The sequence below is a fragment of the Leptonychotes weddellii genome, chromosome 3, assembly GCF_054177405.1.
Source record: "Leptonychotes weddellii isolate Sample4059 chromosome 3, ASM5417740v2, whole genome shotgun sequence".
Taxonomy (NCBI): Eukaryota; Metazoa; Chordata; class Mammalia; order Carnivora; family Phocidae; genus Leptonychotes; species Leptonychotes weddellii.
In genome coordinates, this window is record NC_138371.1 from 77,332,688 (window position 1) to 77,354,692 (window position 22,005).

At 36.1% G+C, this 22,005-nt stretch overlaps 1 protein-coding gene and 1 long non-coding RNA gene across 17 annotated transcripts in view; one reads left to right on the forward strand and one right to left on the reverse strand.

The window, feature by feature from the left end:
* Positions 1-7,360, forward strand: part of LOC145720558 (uncharacterized) — a 155,654-nt gene extending 148,294 nt beyond the window's left edge. Inside the window, exons 5-6 of one of the 2 annotated variants that reach the window (XR_014143613.1) lie at positions 2,510-3,344; positions 7,275-7,360. This is a non-coding gene — a long non-coding RNA (uncharacterized LOC145720558). The remainder of the gene's footprint in view (positions 1-2,509; positions 3,345-7,274) is intronic. The other variant, XR_014143614.1, reaches the window with a different exon arrangement.
* The window catches only part of LOC145720557 (uncharacterized), a 256,382-nt gene that overhangs the window by 83,986 nt on the left and 150,391 nt on the right, over positions 1-22,005 (reverse strand). The window contains exon 3 of one of the 15 annotated variants that reach the window (XM_081814496.1): positions 5,481-7,347. The exons of 11 other annotated variants lie outside the window; for them this stretch is intronic. In XM_081814496.1, the coding sequence (XP_081670622.1) occupies positions 7,269-7,347 (79 nt within the window). In that variant the 3' untranslated portion in view covers positions 5,481-7,268. Of the gene's footprint in view, positions 1-5,480; positions 7,348-22,005 lie in introns of those variants that run through there. 3 more of the 15 variants (XM_081814492.1, XM_081814502.1, XM_081814490.1) reach the window with 3 other exon arrangements.

Below are 22,005 nucleotides of genomic sequence, written 5' to 3' on the forward strand. Positions count from 1 at the left end.
CCTCTTTAGAATAATTAGTAAAGTATAACTTACTAGTTGGCTTTTTCTACAGGGATGCTTAATCTCAGCATCTTTTTTATCTGAAATGAAGTCTTCTCTACATCTACAGTGGCCTGAAAGCAAGATAAGTATTAAAAATAAAATAGGGACGCCTGGGTGGCTCAGTCGTTAAGCGTCTGCCTTCAGCTCAGGTTATGATCCCAGAGTCCTGGGATCAAGCCCCCGCATCGGGCTCCCTGCTCAGTGGGGAGCCTGCTTCTCCCTTACCCTCTACCCCTCCCTCCCAGCTCGTGCTCTCTCTTTCCCTGAGAAATAAATAAAGTCTTTTAAAAAAATAAAAATATGATAAATTTCCTTGGATGAAAACATACATTTATTAAAAATCATCTATCCTTCACCTGTTGGATTCAGAGACATTTGTGCATTTTTTTACTTTTCTCATATCTACACAATAGAGATTCATGTATCAAATCAAGGTGGCCAATGAAAAATAAGAGCTAAGGAGTCAGAAAAAAACTAGCTTGCGACTCCAGGCCACCCCAATTACCATGCGAATCTTGGCAAACTGCTAAATTTCCCTGATCTCTAGTTTTCAAGTCATTAAAGAAGACAGCCATTCACATTGTTATTGTGAATTTTAATGAATACATATAATTCTCACCATATTGGAGTTACTCATTATGTTATTAGTTTTTTTTCCTAATATGTATCTAGCAGTAATAATTTTTTTCAGAAAGAAATCTCCCACAGTATAGAATAAATAACAGTTCTTTACTTCATATCATATTCTAGTTTCCAATGGAGAGAAACTGTAAAAAATACAGAAGTTATATTCAAGATCTTTTAAATGATCAGGAATATTGTGAACTGTGGATTGAAGGGACTGTTTCTGTTAATGGAGGAAAAGCACACTTCAGAAGAAAGAAGACAGAGCATCACTTCTGTTGTTCTTGAACAGCTACATGTGTGGGAGCACTCCTTCAGCAAACATCTGAACAGAATGCACAATGGCAACAGGCCTCCTGGGGCTGTGTCTTACTCGCCGGGGGAAGGGATAAATATTAAATAAAAGTACTAAATAATACACTGAGTTATAAGGCAGCAAGGGATATGGAAAAATAGGTAGAGCAGACTCATTCTGAAAAAGATGTGAGCATATGTGAAGGGGTGCAGATGACAGCATTAAATACGGTGGTCAGTACAGACCTCAGAGAGAAAGGTGAATTTTAAACAAAAGCTTAAAGAAGGTAAGGACATTATCCAGGAGATGAACTGTGGGTGTGATGTTGACAGAGGAGATAGGTAAACCAAGGGCCCAAGATGAGAATGTGAAGCTATATCTGTTGAACAAGGAACCCAGTATGACTGGAATGACATAATCAAGAGGGAAATAAAGAAGTGAAGTAAAAAATAACAGAGATGAGATCATGGAGGGCCTTCTGGAATATGTAGTGACGTGGGCTTTTAGTCTGGATGAAATGAGGACTTTCAGTGTCTTCTGAGGAACACACTATGCTTTACTCAAACAGGATTAAACTTGCTGCTATTTGTTCTCAGCAGAAAGTAGTGAGACATGTTTAGAGAGACTATTGCAATCATCTAGGAGGGATACCAGCATAGCATTAGTAGAGAAGGTAGGAAGAGGTCATAGGCTGGATATATTTTCAAATCTGAGACAACAGATTTGATAATGAAGTAGGTGTATGCTTTGAGAGAGAGAGAGTAATGAAAGAGGACACCATGGCTGGGGTCTGAATGATTAGTAGGATGGTATGTCCATTACCAGAGCTGTGAAAGGTTATAGGGGAAACAAGCAAACTCCAGGAGGAAACATAAAGAATTGGGTTTGTGCATGTTAACCGTGAGATGCCCATTAGATATCCCAGTGGCTATGCAGAAATGCACAAGGAAGTTCAGGGAGGAGGGCTTATCTGGAAACCTACATTTAGCGTTCTTCGACTTAAACTTGGAGTTCACCAGTGAACTGATAGTATAAAAGCCATGAAGAGTAGATAAGATCACCTAAAGAAATGAGGGTAGATAGAAAGGGGAGTCCAAGGACTGAAGCATGGGACCATCCAGCATTTAGAAATAAATACGTGAGCTCTGTGTCTCAAGCCGTAGGTACTCAAACATTCCAGACACACCGGGTCCATTTAGAACACTGTTTTGACTTACATTCACCCCTTCAATCTGACTCATAAAATCATCTCTCAGAAACCTTTTTGTCCTTCAGGACCCACCTATATATCTCAAAAGATATTTCCCTAATTGTGCTCATCCTCTGTGATTGCAGAACACTTGTCATATTTTGCCCTGCATTACAGTGTGTTCACCTGCCCCCTTTAGCTGATTGGGAGGACTCTGACAGCAGCAACCCTAACATTCCCATTACCACCGTTTATGAAAATGACATCAGTGAGTGTTTCGTATGTGCCAGCAATGCTCTTAAGCTCATTTTAAACATAATCTCCTTAAATTCCTCAACTTATCTACTCTTATTTTACAGAAGACAAAATTGAGACTCAAAAACTAAGATAAATTGCTCGAGGACTCCTAGCTAGAAAGCAGCAAAGCGGAATTTCAGTATCAAGTCTCAACTACTCTAAAGACTTTGACCACTGCCTGGCCCACCTTCATGTTATTCATTTTATAATTTTCTGGACTTGGTAAATATTTTATAAAAGTCGCTGGATAAATAGACGAATGAGTTCTTGAATTAATGGCTCTGCTTTCCTTTTGGCAGCCATAATAAAACCTTGACTAACAGAAATTAATTTTGTACATCTTTCTATTAAATTAGGATTTTTAATTTTCTTGTTATAGTCTACTTTTAATAAAACATGGCCAATCACAAAACATTTTGCTTCAGTTTTTCAATCAGAATAAATTCCTGAAACATTTCCTTGAGGTGAGTGCAAAATTATCTCTGTTCCCCATACCTCGGACTACACCTTGGGTAATATTATTTCTTGAGACATTATGATTGACATTATGACCACAGGATCCCATGATCTCAAACTTTCAAGGAAAGATATCTATCATATTCCCCAGGCAATTCACCTGGGAACACTTTTTAAAATATTTTAGAGTTATTTTTGGCAACATGAATCAAAGTCTTTTTTTAATTAAATCTTAAGCTAATTAGAAACCCAAATCATAGAATGTCTTCTTTGCCAAATGTAACAAGATGTGAACGGTATCCCATCTTCATCCTGCAGACTTTGCAGTGCGATCTGGCTGAATTCTCCTTGCACCCATTTGCATCTGTGTGCTTGAGGGCTTTATTCCTGGATCTAAGAAGGCTATTCTGTGCACTCGTGGCAGTCCAGAAATATTAGGAGGTAACACGCCACCCCACTGCCTCCATTCCACCCCTCCAGCCCCATGTCTATCCAATAACTCTTGCGTGCGGTGCCTCTAAGGAGGTGGTATATAAATACCTCAGCTCTCTCACTCTCAGATAGGATTATTCTGAGGTCTGTGTCTCCCACTATATTCTAGAAGGTCCTCTGCAGGGTCAAGTGCCAGCCACACACTGAGGTAGCTGGCTAATAAAGCACTCCTTGGTGCTTGACTTCACTTCCCTCAATCTCTTTCCTGCCACCTTCAAAATAAACTGCTTGCCCTCACATCTTTATCTCAGGGTTGGCTTCTGGGGAAACCCAAAATATGACATGAGAATTCTGATTATCTGATTTTTTACTGATAGAACCTCCTGGACCGAGAGAAGGAAAGCAACAGCATACATTTTTCCTTCTTTGGTGCTCTTGTTTTCAGCCCCAAATGTGCCATATTTAACTGCCCTTATACATGATTTTAACAGAGAAATTGAGGGGGCTAATCAATATCTCATGTAAATCCTTTATTGTAGAATACTGATGCAACATGTGACTATTTAATGGGTTGACTATGCTAGCCATTGATTCATATGAACAAGAAGCCATTTGAGTACATGGGGCTGAATCTCACAGAAATAGCACTGTGTCCACATCTATGAAGAACAAGACAGCAATGAGGACATTTCAGACTCTAGGGAGTGATAAAAGTATGACACTATATAAGCTATCCAAATCTGTAAAGCCATGTGTTAATGTTCACTTTCTAGATGATAAACTATTAGACAAATATAGGAGAGTGTTATTAATCAATGTTGATTGACAAATACATACTATCGTAAGAAATAACCTAAAATCAATTTCTTTCCAAAGTTTTAAAAAATTGTTTTTCCTCATCATATACTAATTTCTGGATCACCAAATTTTATCAGGGCTGCTTGTATCTACGAAACTACACCAACATTTAATTTACCTCAAAGCTGGCTTATAAAAAGACTTATCTTCTGGGGCACCTGGGTGGCTCAGTCATTAAGTATCTGCCTTCGGCTCAGGTCATGATTCCAGAGTCCTGGGATCGAGCCCCACATCGGAATCCCTGCTCGGCAGGAAGCCTGCTACTCCCACTCCCCCTGCTGTGTTCCTGCTCTCGCTATCTCTCTCTGTCAAATAAATAAGTAAGATCTTAAAAAAAAAAAAAAAGACTATCTTCTGCTTTATTTTCAACTAAATATTTATATTTTACTTAAAAAGTCAATGAAATGCCTAGTGAAATCTTTAGTGTGACTGATAAGTCTTTGATGTAACAGGTCTTAAAATAATTTTCCTCTTAGGGGTCCTTTCTAAAGCCGAGATTAAATTCAAAGTGGGCTTTTTTTTTTTTTCAACAGCAGAGAATGTGAAATGTGTCCTTCACATGTGTACTAGAAACATCCTTTGATTTTAAATAAATTATCAGAGAAAACTAGTAGCTCTAAAATTTAGCACTTTCTGGAAAACCAAATCCTTTTCTGTATGATGCAATTTAGTTTCAAAATTTATTTTAAGGACTAGAAATTCTCCACTGCTAATTGGTGCATCTGACATAATGTATGTTTTTAGATATAGGGTAAACAATTTACTTTAGTATCAAGGAGACATCAGTTAAGATTTTATTAGAATTCTAAAAATGAATAATAAGCCCAGCCCCATGCTTGTTATAATAGCTAAAATAAACTTGCAGCTTACACTATGGTGATTTAGCTAAGCTCCTCTTTCATTCCATCAAACTGCATGGGGCAACAGCTGGGCTTTTTTTCGACACCCTTGGTATGTTTACTGCAGCCCAGTAACTGTGTAACTTTGTCCCAGGGCTGGACTGTTGCTAGGGCTTGGACCACACCTTCCTCCTGCTTACCTAAAGCCCATTGGTCATGGTTTCATAATCAGGCAGTTTGCACGGTGTCAACATAGGGGCATTGGCAAAAATATACTCTGTGTTTCTACAGGTGTTACATTTTTTGCTCCCCTAGTGACTAGTAATCATTCAATTGGACTAAAATGATATATTTTAAAAAACAATGTCCTGGCATTGCTGAGAACATGCATATAAGGCCATGAAGGTCTACATAGCAAGATTGCACAATAACCCATTAAAATAAACATTTGCAAGCACAGATAGCTGGATTGAAATCCTGCTCTGATACAAATAACATCTGGACAACTTTTGTTTGCATCTTCCAGCATAAAACACCCTTGAGAAAAAATAGAAGGCAAGCTAAAAGACAAAGGACCACTAAAGGTTTTATTATGCTATGGGTGTGGTGCCATAAATTTGAGGGGTTTCGGGCCAGAGTTGCCAAACCTGAATTTAAACAGCATGTTGTTTTTAAAAGTTGTAACACTGGTGAGGAACAATTCAGTTTTCTTACATAATTAATCCAGTGTGAAATAGAGTGACTGGAAAGCATCCAGTGGTTTAAAAATAACTCAATTATTTATAAGTTCCACAGTGCTATAGGATTCCACACCAAGGAAAGGAAAGGCAGCTTGGTACCAAGTGCGTCTTTCTTATTCAGCAAGCACTTTAGGAGGTCGACATAAACAATCCAACCTTAAAAGACGACGCCGAGAGGCAAAGAAACTGAGGTTTCCTTGGATTGTGGATCAGGATGATGGGCAGGAAAATGTTTCTTTCTCTGATATGTATATATTGCTAATATATATTAGTATGATTTACTAATACCAAAAGTACTGAGCCCTGTGAATGAAGTGGGGTTAGACGGGTGCAGGGACAGAGGAAGAGGAGAGGGGTCTGGAAAAGAAAGAAAAATGAGCATCTTTTATAAGATTTGCATCATAGGCTATGAATCATATACAACAGTGAATGGACTTTAATTTCTAATGTTGTTCTTTGATGTGAAGCAAAAATAATTACAAGCTGAAAGATACTACCAAGTATGATATTCAATATAAAGATAAAGAAATTAGCCATAAATAAATCCTTATATAAAATCTCGCTCTGAGGGCGGGCTAGCAGCTAGCAGCTATATATTTGTGTCAGCTACAGCTGGCCGCTAAACAAAGGGAATGAAAGTTTGCTTAAGTAATATTAAAATCTTGCAAAATATTTCACAGTTGTCTCATGCATTTTTTTTCTCTTTTCTTTACATAAAGGGGGCATGTGAAAGATGGTAAGAGTCTCAAAGGGCCAGGCCCAGAGTTAGAAAGATTAAACTCAAAGATGTGTCTTTAAAGTGTCAGGTGAACTTTACTAAATAAATTCGATTTAGCTTAATTTCATTGTTTCTTCAAGCTAGAGTACAGAGTTAAGAAAAAAAAATATGAAAGCAGGCTTTCATTTTTTCAGCCACTTTGTAAGCTTTCACTATGGATCTTGTGTGTTTCAGACAGTATGTATTTATTTGTTCTTTTAGCCTTAGAAACAAACAAAATATAAAACATAACTAAATCATTTATTTACTAGGCTGAACAAACAAAATTTTGATATAGTAATACTCATGACAAGGAAAGTAGATGTCATTTATTTAAATAAGGCATTGAGAACAGAAATTATTTTTTTTAAAAAATCATATATTGTTTATTCATGGATATTACCTGATAAATTTCAGTAATTCTACTATAAGAGTATTTTTTTTCTTGAGAAGCTATAAGTGATAGTGGAAATATTGAAGGAAAGTAGTAAAGGGATTACAAGTCCAGGTGGTTGCAGTTATATCTAACTGCTGGTAAGTGTAGTTTGTTTTTGTGTGTGTGTGTGTGTGTTTTTTTTTTTTTTTTTTACTTGTAATCATTGCACTAATAACTAGGAGATTACTACTAGAACAACTTTACAAAGTTTTTTATTAAGGGTCAATCCAATAGGCTCATGACTACCCCACTCCCTGACATGAAATTTCCATTGCTTTGACACTTTTTTTTTCTTTTTTCTGTTTATAGTATCGAGTCAGTGGTTAGCTGAACATCGGCAATCTCCGCTTCTGTGTTTTTTGCTTCACTCCCTCTATCCAACCTGGAAAGACAAGTACATCAAGGTTTCTAGGCTGTCACTGACTACTCAATGCAACAAAATTCTTCTGAAATGAATTAGAACAATTCCTATTGATGAGCTCAGTGCATTGTTTGCATATGAAAAGAGAATGCTGAATACTGTCTGCTCTGAGTGGTATCTCCATGTGTGAAAGGAACTATTCGTTAGCTTATTTCATTTACTCATTTACTTAAGGCCTACCTTGCAACAGTTATGTTAGATATGACGATAGAGATACAATATGTTGTTCCTGGAGGTGATAGTCAATGCTATGTATTAAATCTTAATATAAAAGTGTATGACTAGGAGAAGATTTGACTCTTCCTAAGAGAGATGAGAATGGCTTCAAGGAAGGGGTGCCTGGGTGGCTCAGTTGGTTATGTGTCAGACTCTTGATCTTAGCTCAGGTCTTGATCTAAAAGTCATGAGTTCAAGCCCCGTGTTGGGCTCTGCGCTGGCAGGGAGCCTACTTAGAAAAAAAAAAAAAAGAATGGCTTCAAGGAAGTTAAGACATTTGATTTGATGTGGATCATGAAGGAGGAACAAGAGTACAGTTGGCAAGTAAGAGATAAAAATGTCTGGGTAGAAAAAAGATCATAAGAGGGAAGAGGCATAAAACTGCATGTTTCAGGAAAGGTCACTCTTTGGTGCAACTGAAGAATAAGGTGCAAGGAGGGATGGGGTATCAGATGCTCCCGGAGAGGGAAGTCAGAATCAGATTATGAAAGGGGCCACAGGTAGAGAAAAGATCATAAGAGGGAAGAGGCATAAAACTGCATGTTTCAGGAAAGGTCATTCTTTGGTGCAACTGAAGAATAAGGTGCAAGGAGGGATGGGGTATCAGATGCCCCCGGAGAGGGAAGTCGGAATCAGATTATGAAAGGGGCCACTGTATGCCAAGGAGTTTATTGTTTGGGCAATATAAAGGAATGGAAGATTTACATAGAGTGTGAAATAATTGGCTAAAATAGGTAAGTAAAAGTTGCTCATTAGTCTTTTTTTTAATTTTATTTTCTTATGTTAATCACCACACATTACATCATTAGTTTTTGATGTAGTGTTCCATGATTCATTGTTTGCGTGTAACACCCAGTGCTCCATGCAGTACGTGCCCTCTTTAATACCCATCACTGGGCTAACCCATCCCCCCACCCCTCCCCTCTAGAACCCTCAGTTTGTTTCTCAGAGTCCATAGTCTCTCATGGTTCATCTCTCCCTCCGATTTCCCGCCCTTCATTTTTCCCTTCCTACTATCTTTTTTTTTTTTTTTAAACATATAACGTATTATTTGTTTCAGAGGTACAGGTCTGTGATTCAACAGTCTTACACAATTCACAGCACATACCCTCCCCAATGTCTATCACCATAGCACATACCCTCCCCAATGTCTATCACCCAGCCACCCTATCCCTACTCATTAGTCTTGAAGAGAATAGGCTGCTACATGCTGTTATAGAGTGAGTCATAGAGTCCATCTTGACACATGACACAAAGAGTAACCTCAGAGAGGTTACTCTATTTTATCCTGGTTATCATTCTCAGACACTTATACAATGATATATATCATCCTGATATATAAACACTATGTCTCTCTCCTGTTTATGATTTACCAACATAGCGTTCCTTCTCTACCAAAGAAAAAGGGACTTTAATCCCTTCTCCCTCCCCCACAAACACAAAAATGAGAAAAGCCTTGAAGTAAACTAAAATTTCAACCTGCGGAGATAAGAGCTATATCCACATGAAGAAAGTAAAATGGAGAATTAGGCACTGATCCAGGTAACCAACCCCCGTTTATCCATTATTACCCCCAAAATTCTCTTGCCTAATTTATCTCTATAGGTTGCAGAAAATAATGCTTCTCCAAAAGATCCTTCCTTCACTTTTCATTTTGTGTTACATAGCTACACACTTACTGAGTTTATATGAATAAACTTTCTAGCACTTTACAGGAGAAACACTGTTTAAAAAAAAAAAAAGTGTTGGAAAGAACGAAGATTATTCCAAGATGAAATACTAGCATTATGACCCACACAGACCACCTGGAATTCTTTAAACCATAACTCAGTAACAATTCCTCTCATGCAATGTAGCTTGTACGTCCTAATTTCTCAAGAGATATTTACTTGGACACTAGCTCTTTGTTTTCAACAGTTTTCCTGCCTTTGCAAATTAATCCCCACCTGTAGACAAATGCTTCCACTTATGAAATCACAACAGTTGTTTAAGTCATGGGATTAAGAATAATGGAAAACATTATGTAATTTTGGAATGTGGGAAGAGGAAGAAAATATTTTAAATGAGCAGGACAATTTTCTTATTTAGCTATATCTTTAAAGATAAAATAATAGAGAAAAATTAAGTGGATGTTCCTGGAATGAGGAGAATAAAGCTGTGGCTATGTTACTTTAAAGAAAAAGCAAATGGTAAACTAATCAGTACAGATCTTCAGTGGCCTTTATACTCACCTAACCCACTAATTCATTCTATAGATGGTACACCTTAGTATCCCTAAGTATAAGGCTAAAATAACTGAGATAATTACTGGATTTGGTTCTGCTAAGCCATTATGGGATGTTTGGAATCACACCTACTTATCCAGTACAAAAAGAGCAGAGTCACATGAAAAACTGTCACTGCATTCAAATTAGAATTACTTTAGCCAAATTAAATTATTCTGAACCCTAAATAATTATTATTACAAATTATAGATTTTATCTACAGTTAGCCGGTCAACTTAGTAATTGCCAGTTCTCCCAGGTCTTCATGTTGTGAAAATCCAGATGAACCATCAACTGCTCTTCTCTATGCTCTGTTTGAGATACAAAGGAGAAAGCCTTGGAACAATAAATAATGACTCAGTGGTGATCGTAAGCCTTCTACCTCTTACCTAGAAATAGTAACAGGGACCAGCTTTACTGTGATTGAAACAAACAAAAAATAGACAAATATAGGAAACAATGGTTTTCAAGACACTGAACATCAGATAATAGACAGTGATCCCTGAAAGATGGGGAAAAAATGAGGTGAGCCCTATAGTTGCCCTAGCTTACTGCCTTGAAAGTGTTTCCAAGACATGGTCCAGGGAAGAGGAAGGCAGGCCAATCCAGCAAACTCCTTGCATTGAGGGGATGAGGGTGAGAGTCTGGAGAGAAAAGGTGGCTAAAATCTGTAGGATAGAATATCAAAGAGGAGCAAGATACAGAGAGAGAACTCCAGATACACACAGAGGGTTATCCTCTAATATTCAGCTGAGTATTGATCATTAAAGACACTACCTAAGGCTGGGGAGAGAAGGACCCAAAAGGATTAGAGGTAACAGTTTCTGCTGGTCACTCAGAGCTAGGAATAATGCTCATCCCTTCCAACCAACATGGAAAACTTCATAATAAATACAGCCTTGAATGGAATACTCAGAAGCATCTTGCCTGAGTGGTAGGGAATAATTAGTCCTAGACTATGTACTGTTCCAGTCTCAACTGATGAATTTTAAAAGGAAGAGCCAAAAGAATCAAACTATTTTCATATAATTTAACTGTGTTCCAGAATAAAGCTCTAGAATATTTATAGAACACAAACATATTGGACACTCAAATAAAATTCATCATGTCTGGCATCCAATCAACTATTTCTAAGCATGCAAAGAAGTGGAAAAATGTGGCCTTGGATTAGGAGAAAAATCATACAAAACAACCCAGAACTTCCACAGATGTTAGAATTAGCAGATAAAGATGCTAAGATAGTTTTTTAACTATATGGTAAGGAAAGAGATGGAAAAATATATGACAAATAAAAAGCAAAACCAAACTCCTAAAGATGAAAACTACATCAGAGATGAAACTGCACTACATGGTGAGTGCTGTGAATTGTGTAAGACTGATGAATCACAGACCTATACCTCTGAAACAAATAATACATGTTAAAAAAAAGAGAGAGAGAGAGAAGATAGTAGGAAGGGAAAAACGAAGGGGGGGAAATCAGAGGGAGAGATGAACCATGAGAGGCTATGGACTCTGAGAAACAAACTGAGGGTTCTAGAGGGGAGGGGGTGGGGGGATGGGTTAGCCTGGTGATGGGTATTAAAGAGGGAACATTCTGCATGGAGCACTGGGTGTTATACGCAAACAATGAATCATGGAACACTGCGTCAAAAGCTAATGATGTAATGTATGGTGATTAACGTAACATAATAAAATAAAATTAAAAAAATAAAAAATAAAATTAAAAAAAAGAGGGCACATATTGAATGGAGCACTGGGTGTTATACGCAAACAATGAATCATGGAACACTACATCAAAAACCAATGATGTAATGTATGGTGATTAACATAACACAATAAAATAAAATTTAAAAAAATAAAGTGAGATGAAACTGGAAAAAAAAAGAAACTGCACTACATAGAATTAACAGCAGATAAGACATTTCAGAAGAAAAAAATTAGTGAACTTGTAGTAAACACAGCAATAACAAAAATCCAAAATGAAATATATGGGGAAGAATATTTATTTAAAAAAATGAACAGAAAATTAGCTGGGGAGACATTTCAAATGTCCCAATGTGTGTATAATTGGAGTCTGTGAAGCTATTGAGAGAGAGGGTGGACAGAAAAATACTTTGGAGAGATGATGACTGAAAATGTTCCAAAACTGATGAGAACTGTAACCTACAGATCCAAGAAGCTCAACAAACTCTAAGCACAAGAAACAAAGGAAAACATACCAGGTCACATTATAAACACATTGTTCAAAACCAGGGATAAAGAGAAAATCTGAAAAGCATCCAGAAAGAAAAAAGATGTTACATACAGAGAAACAAAGATAAGGATGTGGCAGATTTCTTACCAAAAACAATGATAACAGGAAGACAGCACAGTGAAATCTTTAAAGTACCGAATGAATAAATCTGTCAAATTAGAATGCTACATTCAGTATGAAAATATCTTTAAAAAACAAAACTTAACTAAAAAAATTTACATGTATACAAAAGCTGAAGGAATTCATTATTTTATTTATTTGTTTTTTACTTAAATTCAATTAACATATATTATTAGTTTCAGTCATAGAGTTCAGTGATTTCATCAGTCTTACTTAATACCCAGTGTTCATTATATCACATGCCCTCCTTAATGTCCATCACCCAGTTACCCCATCCCCCACCCAATTCCCCTCCAGCAACCCTCAGTTTCCTATGATTAAGAGCCTCTTATGGTTTGTCTCCCTGATTTCAACTTGTTTTATTATTCCCTCCCTTCCCCTATGATTCTCTGTTTTGTTTCTTAAATTCCACATATGAGTGAGATCATATGATAATTGTCTTTCTCTGCTTGACTTATTTCACTTAGCATTCATTATTGACAGGTCTGAATTATAAGAAATGTTAAAGGAATTCACTCAGGTTTAATAATGGTAGATGAAATCCTGTATCTATACAAAGAAATAAGAATAATGGCAAAGATGACTATAAGGATATTTTTTTTTTTTTAGTATTTCCCTTTAAAACAGAATGTACTTGTTTAAAACTACATCTAGTTGAATTTAAAAAAAATAAAATAGGATGTACTTTGGGGTACCTGGGTGGCTCAGTTGGTTAAGGTTCTGCCTTCAGCTCAGGTCATAATCCCAGGACCTTGGGATCAAGACCCACCTTGGGCTCAGTGGGGAGCCTGCTTCTTCCTCTGTCCCTCCCCCTGCTTGTGCTCTCTCTCTCTTTCTCTTGCTCTTGTGCTCTCTCTCAAATAAATAAAAATAAAATCTTAAAAAAATGGAATGTGCTTTTTGAACAAAAATAGTAAAAAATGTGGGCTTTATAACATATATATAAGTAAAATTTAAAACAACAGACTATGTGTAGGAGAAGAGTAATAGAAGTATACTATGGTAAGGTTCTTAGAAGTTAAAGACATAAGGCAATTATCTAAGCCATAAGGCAATTATTAAAATAATGAAGCAAAGAGTCATAGTTAATAACCTAAAAAAGGACATAAAATGGAATATAAAATATACTCAATCAGATAGGAGACAAAAAAAAAACAGAAGAGAACAATATACAGAATATAGAGAAAACAAAGAGCAGATGATGAACTGTAACTTGATAATGGTAATAATTACATTAAACAGAAATAATCTAAAAATCCCAATTAAAAGCTATAGATAATCAGAGTGGGCCAAAAAAACAAGATTTAACTATAAACTGCCTACAAGAAATACACATTAAATATCAAGACAAAGATAGTTTAAAATTAAAAGGATGAAAGATTTACCATACTAACACTAATCAAAGGAATATAGAATCCCTAATATTTATTTTATACTTATATAAAATATTTATATTTATTTCAGAGTAAATATTACTAAATGTTAAATATTTATTTTCAGAGTAAGTTGATTTCTGAGAAAAGAACATAACCAAGGAAACTAAGATCATTTCATAATCACATCAATTCAACAAAAGGACATGACAATATTAAACTATGATGTTTCTAATATCAAAGCTTCAAAATAAATGAATCCAAAACCAATAGAATCACAGGAAAAATAAGTAAATCTACCATTATTGTCAGAGATTTCAATACCTCTCCTTCAATAACTGATAGAACAAATAGAAATCAGTAACAATACAAAACTAAAAAATACTATCAACCAATTGGATGTTGTTAACATTTATAGAACACTCTGGCCAACAACAGTAGAATATACATTTTTTCTCAAATACACAGGGAACATTCATTAAGATCACCTATATGTTGGTCCAGAAAACAAGTCTCAATTTAAAAGTCAAAGTAAGCATGCCCTCTGGCTATAATAAAATTAAATTAGAAATCAACTACAAAATGATCTCTAGAAATACTACAAATATTTGGAAATTATATAACACATTTCTAAGAAATCCACTAGCCAAAAAAAAAAAAAAAATCAAAAGGGAAACAAGAAAGTAGTTTGAACTTAATTAAAATGGAAACACAACATATCAAAGTGTGTGGAATGCTGCTAAAGCAGTACAAAACAGTATTTACCAGGGAAAATTACAGCACTAAATAATCAGAAATAATAAAAAAGATCTCAAATGAATGACTTGCTCTTCAAAAACTAGTAAGAAAGGCACAGATTTAATCTAAGGTAATCAGAAAAAGGAAATAATAAACATCAGATCAGTCATTTATGCAATAAAAAGCAGAAAAACAATAGAAAAATTCAGTGAAACTAAAAGCTCGTTCTTAGAGAAGAGTCAATAAAATTGGTGAACATTCAGCAAGACTTCTCAGGAGAGAAGAGAAAAGACATGTATCATCAATATCAGGAATGAAAAAAGCAGCTCACTACTGAGTCTATAAATATTTAAAGGATAATAAGAGGATATTATGAGAAATTTTGGCCAATAAATTTGACAAGTTGGTGAAACGGGGAAGTTCCTTAAAAAAAACACAAACCATCAAAGCTTACTCAAATAGAAAGAGATTATATGAATATCTCTGTATCTTTGAAGTAAATTGACTTTTGCTTTAAAAACCTTCCAAAAATTTTCCATCCAAAATGGCTTCACTAATGATTCTATTAAACATTTAAGAAAAAAAATAGTACCATTTGTATACAAATGCATTCAGAAATTCCAAGAAGAGAGAATACTGCCCCCCTCATTCTATGAGGCAAGCATTAACCTGGTATCAAAATGAGACAAAGTCATTACAAGAAAAGAAATCTACACATGCATATCCCTCATAGCATGCCTACAAAAATTCTCAGTGAAATATAAACAAGTCAACAGCAACAATATAGAAGCATGATCATACTGTATCACTACAAAGTGTAGTTTATCTAAGTAATCATGGCTTATTCAACTTTCAAAAATCAACTCATGTAATTCATCATTATATATTAATAAACTGTAAAAGGAAAACCATATCATTTTGATAGACATGTGCATGCATACACACACACACACACACACCACACACACACACACACACACAAATACACAGATCTGGCAAAATTAAGCATTCATTCCTGATAAAAATTTCAGCAAACTAGGAATAGAAGGCAATGCCCAAAGACTGATGAAAGGCACCTAGGGAAAACCTATGGCTAACATCATATGCAGGATGAAAGACTGAGTGTTTTTCCCCTTTATCAGTAATAAGACAAGAATGTTTGCTCTCACCACATCTATTCTACAACGTACTGGAGGTTTAGGCATTGTAATAGCTTTGAAAAAAAAGTCATTCAAATTAGAAACAAAGAACTAAAACTATCTTTGCTCTTAGGTGATAGGATCATCTATGTAGAAAATTCCTAACCCACAAAATTCCTAATCTTAATGAGTTAATTGAACAAGACTATAACATATAATTCCAATATTAAAAAAGATCATATTCTATCAAAAATCTGAAATTGAAATTTAAAAAAATATTTACAGTAGCATAAAAATAGAAAATGCTTAAAAATAAGTCTGACAAACAATGTCCAACACCTGTGAACTGAAAACTACAAAATATTGTTGAAGTAAATTAAAGCAGGCATAAATGGATGGAAGAAATATACCATACTCATTGATTGGAATACAAAATATTGAGTTGGAATAACAACAAATATTGTTAAGATGTCAAACATTCCCAACTTTATCTATAGATTTAATATAATCTCTGGTAACATTCCAGTAGGATTCCTGGAGACATTAACAAGTTGTTAAAAAAAATCATATGGAAATATAAAAAACCTAGAATAGCCAAAATCAACATTGTAAAAGAAGAACAAATTTCAAGACCAAGAGTACCTATTTCAAGACCACCACAATGTGGCAGCAATCAAGATAAATGGAAATGACATAAAGATAGACAAAGAGATCAGCAGAACAAAATAGGCCAGAAATAGATCCACAATATATGGACAGTTTATTTTTGACATAGGTGCAAAGACAATTCAGGGGAAAATGGTTAATTTATTCAACAAATGGTGCTGGAAAAATTGGGTATTAATATGTGCAAAAAATTGAACTTCAGTCCTTATCTTGTAAAGTATATGAAAATTAAATTCAAATGGATCATGGACCTAAATGTAAAATATAAAATTATAGAACTTCTAGAAGAAAATCTTTGCAACATTTGATTAGGCAAATACTCTTTAGGTATAAAACCAATAGCCTGATTCCAAAAGAAAAAACAAAACTGATCAACTGGCTATCATCAAAAGAAAAATCTTCTGCTCTTTAATAGACAGTGTTAAGATAATAAAATGACAAACTCCAGACTCAGAGAAAATATGCCAAATAAATATCGGCTAGAGGAATTTTATTCTGAATACATAAATAACTCTTTAAACTCAGCAATAAGAAATGAAACAACCCAGTTAAAAATGGGCAAATGATTTGAATAGACACTTCACCAAAGAAGATAAACAGATGGCAAACATGCACATGAAAAGATGCTCAACATAATTAGTCATTAACAAAATGCAAATTAATCAATAGATTTCACTACACACTTATGAGACTGGGTAAAATTAAAGAAACTATACCAAGTAACGCTAAGGATTTAGAGGAACTGGAATTCTCATACACTACTGGTAGGAATGTAAAATGGCACACCCCTTTGGAAAATAGTGTGGCAATTTCTTAAAAAGTTAAACATACACATACCACATTATCTAGCCATTCCACTCCTATTTATTTCCTCAAGTCAGGGGAAAGATGTCCATAGGAAGACTGGTACCTGAATATTCACAGCAGCTCTACCTGTAACAGCCCCAAACTGGAAACAATCTGAATACCCACCACAAGAGAAATACATAAACAAATTATATCCACCCAATGGAATACTGCTCAGAGATTAAGAGGAATCAGTTACTGATAGTCACAACAACATGGTTTAATCTGAAAAAATTTCTGCTTACTGAAAAAAAGCCACACATAGAAGAATACATATTTTTGGATTATTTAAAACTCTAGAGAACTCAAACTAATTTCTAATAACAGAAAACAAATTAGTAGTTCCCTGGAGGGAGATGTGGAAGATGTTTAGTGATGTGAGGAAACTTTTTGGGGTGATGGATATGTTCTGTGTCTTGACTATATGCTGGTTTCACAGGTGGGAAACCTGTGTCAAAATACCTTTGTCAAAACTTATCAAATTGTATGTTTTAAATATATGTTTTTTTGGATGTGAATTATACCTCAATAAAACTGTTAGAAAGCAAAAATGGTGAACATAACTCTTTTTAAAATGCTTAATATTTAAATATGAACTGTCAATTTCTATAGACTTCCCTTCCAAGATTTACTGATAATCTTGCATGTTATGGCTACCTAAAACAAATACAGAAATTATGCCAAAGTCTTAGTTCTTCTGCCTAAGTAAATTATACTTAAATGAATTTGGAGCAGAGGGGTCATTATACTTCTTGAGTTTAGCCCCACTTATTCATACGTGCAATGTTTATACTGTGATGCTAACATACTGTGTTCATTTTGATCTATATTCCTTGAAGACAGGAGGGATCCCTCTGCTCAGAACAGAGATAGCCCAAATTTGATTGGGAGCCAAATGGTATTGTGTGACCTAATTAAATGGTGGGTATTTCATGAGCTTAGTCTTTCACATCTGGCTGTTATTAGATAGCCCTACTTGGCTACCCCACAAAGCAGCATTTGATCTAAGGGCCAACTCTGCCCCACAATTTGCTAAAGTCTCTCACACTGACTAAATCCACAGGGAGAGGTCAGGCCAAAGAAACCACGAAACAAAGTAGGCAATATCTCTGCAAAAGGTTATCTTCTATTTCTATTTCTGTTTGGTTTTTAAGTGCATTTTGCCTTGACTAACTTCAAATATTGATTGTTAGAAAGTGGACTGGAAATGTAATGATTGACTGATCACAATGTATTACATACAATGAATTTTGAATACCACAGAACTAATTGAATAAATGAACGGAAATATTAATATTGAATTAATAGGAATGATCAGAGTGAATTAAGCACAGCAGGCCAAATTCTGCCCTTGGATATGCATGCACAATTTCCATTGACTTCAATGGGGGTTTTCTTGTGTGTATCCAAGGGCAGAATCCAGCTTAATGAATTTTTTAATTGTTTTTAAATGGTGAATGAATTGGTTAAAGTGCAAAGCACCAGAGATGATTCCGAACATATTGCATATATTCCTGTGTTTTTTTTTTGTATGCCCAAAATACATGCATACAATCTTATATCTACAATTCACCACAAAAGTCAAATTTTAAAGTTGGAAAAATATTATAAGAAATAAAATCATTGCTGTTACATGTTCTTCGTAAAAGGCTAATGCATTCACATTGCTGAAGACTTCTCTTTCTGTATATTAAAATGAAAACACTTTGATTTATTAATGAACCACTAAAAGATATCTGAAACTTTGGTGACCAGCAACTCATCTATATCCTTTCAAGCATGAGCACCAGTAGATCAAGGTGCTTCCTCCACTACAGCACATCATCTTATGTTAGAAGGTCTTTTGTCAATGATTATCAATGCCTATGCTTACTATTGATCTTGAACAACTGTCACGTCAGTTTAGTTTTTAAAACTTTAGAAAGAAATTTTACTACCAAAGCCCTCCTAGATTGGGTCCATGATAGAATCTAAAATATGTAGCTCCCCTAATAAATTCAGTCATTTAGATAGACCAATTCTGCTTTATGTCGCCACGCCCACTGGCCTGAGACAAAGTAGTATAGGAGAAAATGGAGATTTTCTTATATGGATGATTTTAAGCTTCTTTTCATATGTTTATTTGCCATCTATATATCATCATTGGTGAAGTGTCTGCTCAGATCCTTTGCTCATTTCTTTAATGGAGTTGTCCATTTTCTTATTATTGAGTTTTAAGACATTCTGGTATATTTTGAATAACAGTACTTTATGAGGTATGTCTACTGTAAATATTTTCTTCCAGTGTGTGGCTTGTCTTCTTGTTCTCTTGATAATGTATTTGACAAAGCAGAAGTTTTCAATTTTAATAAAGTCCAATTTATCAATCCTTTGTTTCATGATTGTACCTTTGATACTTAATCTAAAATGTCAATGTCAAACATAAGGTTTTATCTCCATTTTCTCCTCTATTATTCTGTAGGATTTTATACTTTGGCATTTTACATTTTGGTGAAGCATTTAAGGTGAATGTCTAGATGTTGGTGATAATGGTGATTATGATTTATTTATTTTTGCATATGGATGTCCAGTTGTTCAGCACCATTTGTTGAAAAGACTATCCTTTCTTCATTGAATTTGCCTTTCCTCTAATGTCAGTTGACAGTATGGATTTCTTACTGTTTTCTTTATCTTTTTCCATTGATCTATATATCTATTCTTTTGACAGTACCACATATTTCTGATTTGCTATAGCTTTATAGTATGTCTTGAAGTCAGATAGTGTGAATCTTCCAATTTTGTTCCTATCCTTCAACATTGTGTTGGCTATTTCGGGTCTTTGGCCTCCCCATATAAACTTTAGAATCACTTTGTCAGATCACTTTCTTTTCAAAGGACTTTCTTTTTATTCTGTTCTCTTTTTCTGTTGGCTAAGAAATAAATTTACATATACAAATTCTAGAATTATCCTTTGTAGAAAAACCTGGTGAATAAGGTAACTACTTGGAGAGACAGAATGACTACAACTTGATTTATGGGCCAGGGTAATTCTTAGGATTTTTCCATAATAAAACTTTTGCTGTTTTGAATATTAATTTTATACTAGTGATTATAATCTGTATAATTTAAAATTTGGGGAATAAAATTCTTGGACTCTGTTCTACAAAAGTTATGGTCAAAAGAAGGGATTTGTAACAAACAGCAATGTAGTTAAAATTAGTATTATTTTAAATAAGCAATTTCTGAGATGCTGGATTTTTTAAATTAGTTAAATGAATCACTCCACTTCTCTCAGCCTATGCAATCATATTTAAATGGATCATATTTAATGGGAATTAAGAGTACACTTATCTAATGAGCACTGAGTAACATACAGAATTGTTGAATCATTTTGTACACTTGAAACTAATATAACATTGTATGTTAATCATACCTGAATAGTAATAGAAAAAAGACCTGCCTCTTTTTTTAAAAATATTTTATTGTTATGTTAATCCCCATACATTACATCATTAGTTCTAGATGAAGTGTTCCATGATTCATTGTTTGTGCATAACACCCAGTGCTCCATGCAGAACGTGCCCTCCTCAATACCCATCACCAGGCCAACCCATCCTCCTACCCCCCCTCCCCTCTAGAACCCTCAGCTTGTTTTTCAGAGTCCATCATCTCTCATGGTTCCAAAGACCTGCCTCTTGAACAAAGGTGTTCTGAGGGTCTCAAATGAGACAAAGTAATGTAACTGAAATTACATTAAGAACTGTGAAATATGAGGGAGGGGGGAAAGATGGTGGAGGAGTAGGGGACTCTATTTCAACTGGTCCTGGAATTGAGCTGGATATCTACCAGACCACTCTGAGCACCCACGAAACCAGCCTGAGATGTAAGAAGATCTGGATTTCTACAAACAGAATATCGCAGGTGGTTGGTTTTGAGGTACGAAGCGGAGAGCCGTGATTCTGCGGGCAGATATCAGAGGATAAACGGCAGCGGGAGGGTGCCTGGCCATGGGGATCCTACACCACCAGTGAGTGACAGCCTCGCGCGCTGCAGCCGGGGCACAGACTCGCAGACCGGTAGCGTCGGGAAAGAACTTTAGGGCAGCCCCCAGGGTGGAGGACCAGACCAGCGGGGTCGCGCTCACGTGAACCGCAGCCACCCAGACAGAAATCCGGAGCTACAGTTGCACGCACGCGAACCTCAGCCTCCGAGACGGAAACCCGGTGCGCCGGGGTCCCGCCGGTGAATTGCAACCCCCAGGGTAGAATCCCCGAGCCGCGGAGTCGCGTGCGCGCGTGAACTGGAAGCGGCTGGTGGTTTTAGAAGCACAAAGGGCTTCTAAACGTCTCTACGTGCCCTGACCTGGAGGCAGGACTGGGAGCACTGCGGAGGGGCGCACAACCCAGGACGCTGCAATTTATAGCAGCATGGACAGAAAAGGAGATGGTGTGGCCTGGAGAGCTCACTGAAGAACAGACTGAAGTCTCTCTGCTCTGAGGCAGAGGGTTGGAAATGGTCTCTTCTGCTCTGACTCACGGAAGAGACGCAGAAAGCTGCCAGGGAAAGGCGCCAGAGAACAAAAGCCCCAAAGACTGATTCCCACTGAGCCCGTCCCCCGCCACAGGGGCGCAGGGCAACTCCACCCAAACAGGGTTGCCTGAGTAACAGCGCGGCAGGCCCCTCCCCCAGAAGACAGGCTAGGAAAACAAGAGGCCAGCAACCCTAAGGTGCCAAGAAAACAGGTGCATCTTGCTTGGGTTCTGGTCAATAATTTGGTCTCTACATTCCCTCAAACACCCATCAACAGAATGACTAGGAGGAAGAGCCCCAAAACAGAAAAGACTCAGAGATTATGACTTATGCTGCAGATTTACAAATGGATGCAGATATAACCAAGATGTCGGAGATGGAATTCAGGCTAGCAATTGTGAAGACAATGGCTAGAATGGAGAAATCAATTAATGGCAACATAGAGTCTCTAAGGGCAGAAATAAAAGGTGAATTGGCAGAACTTAAAAATGCTA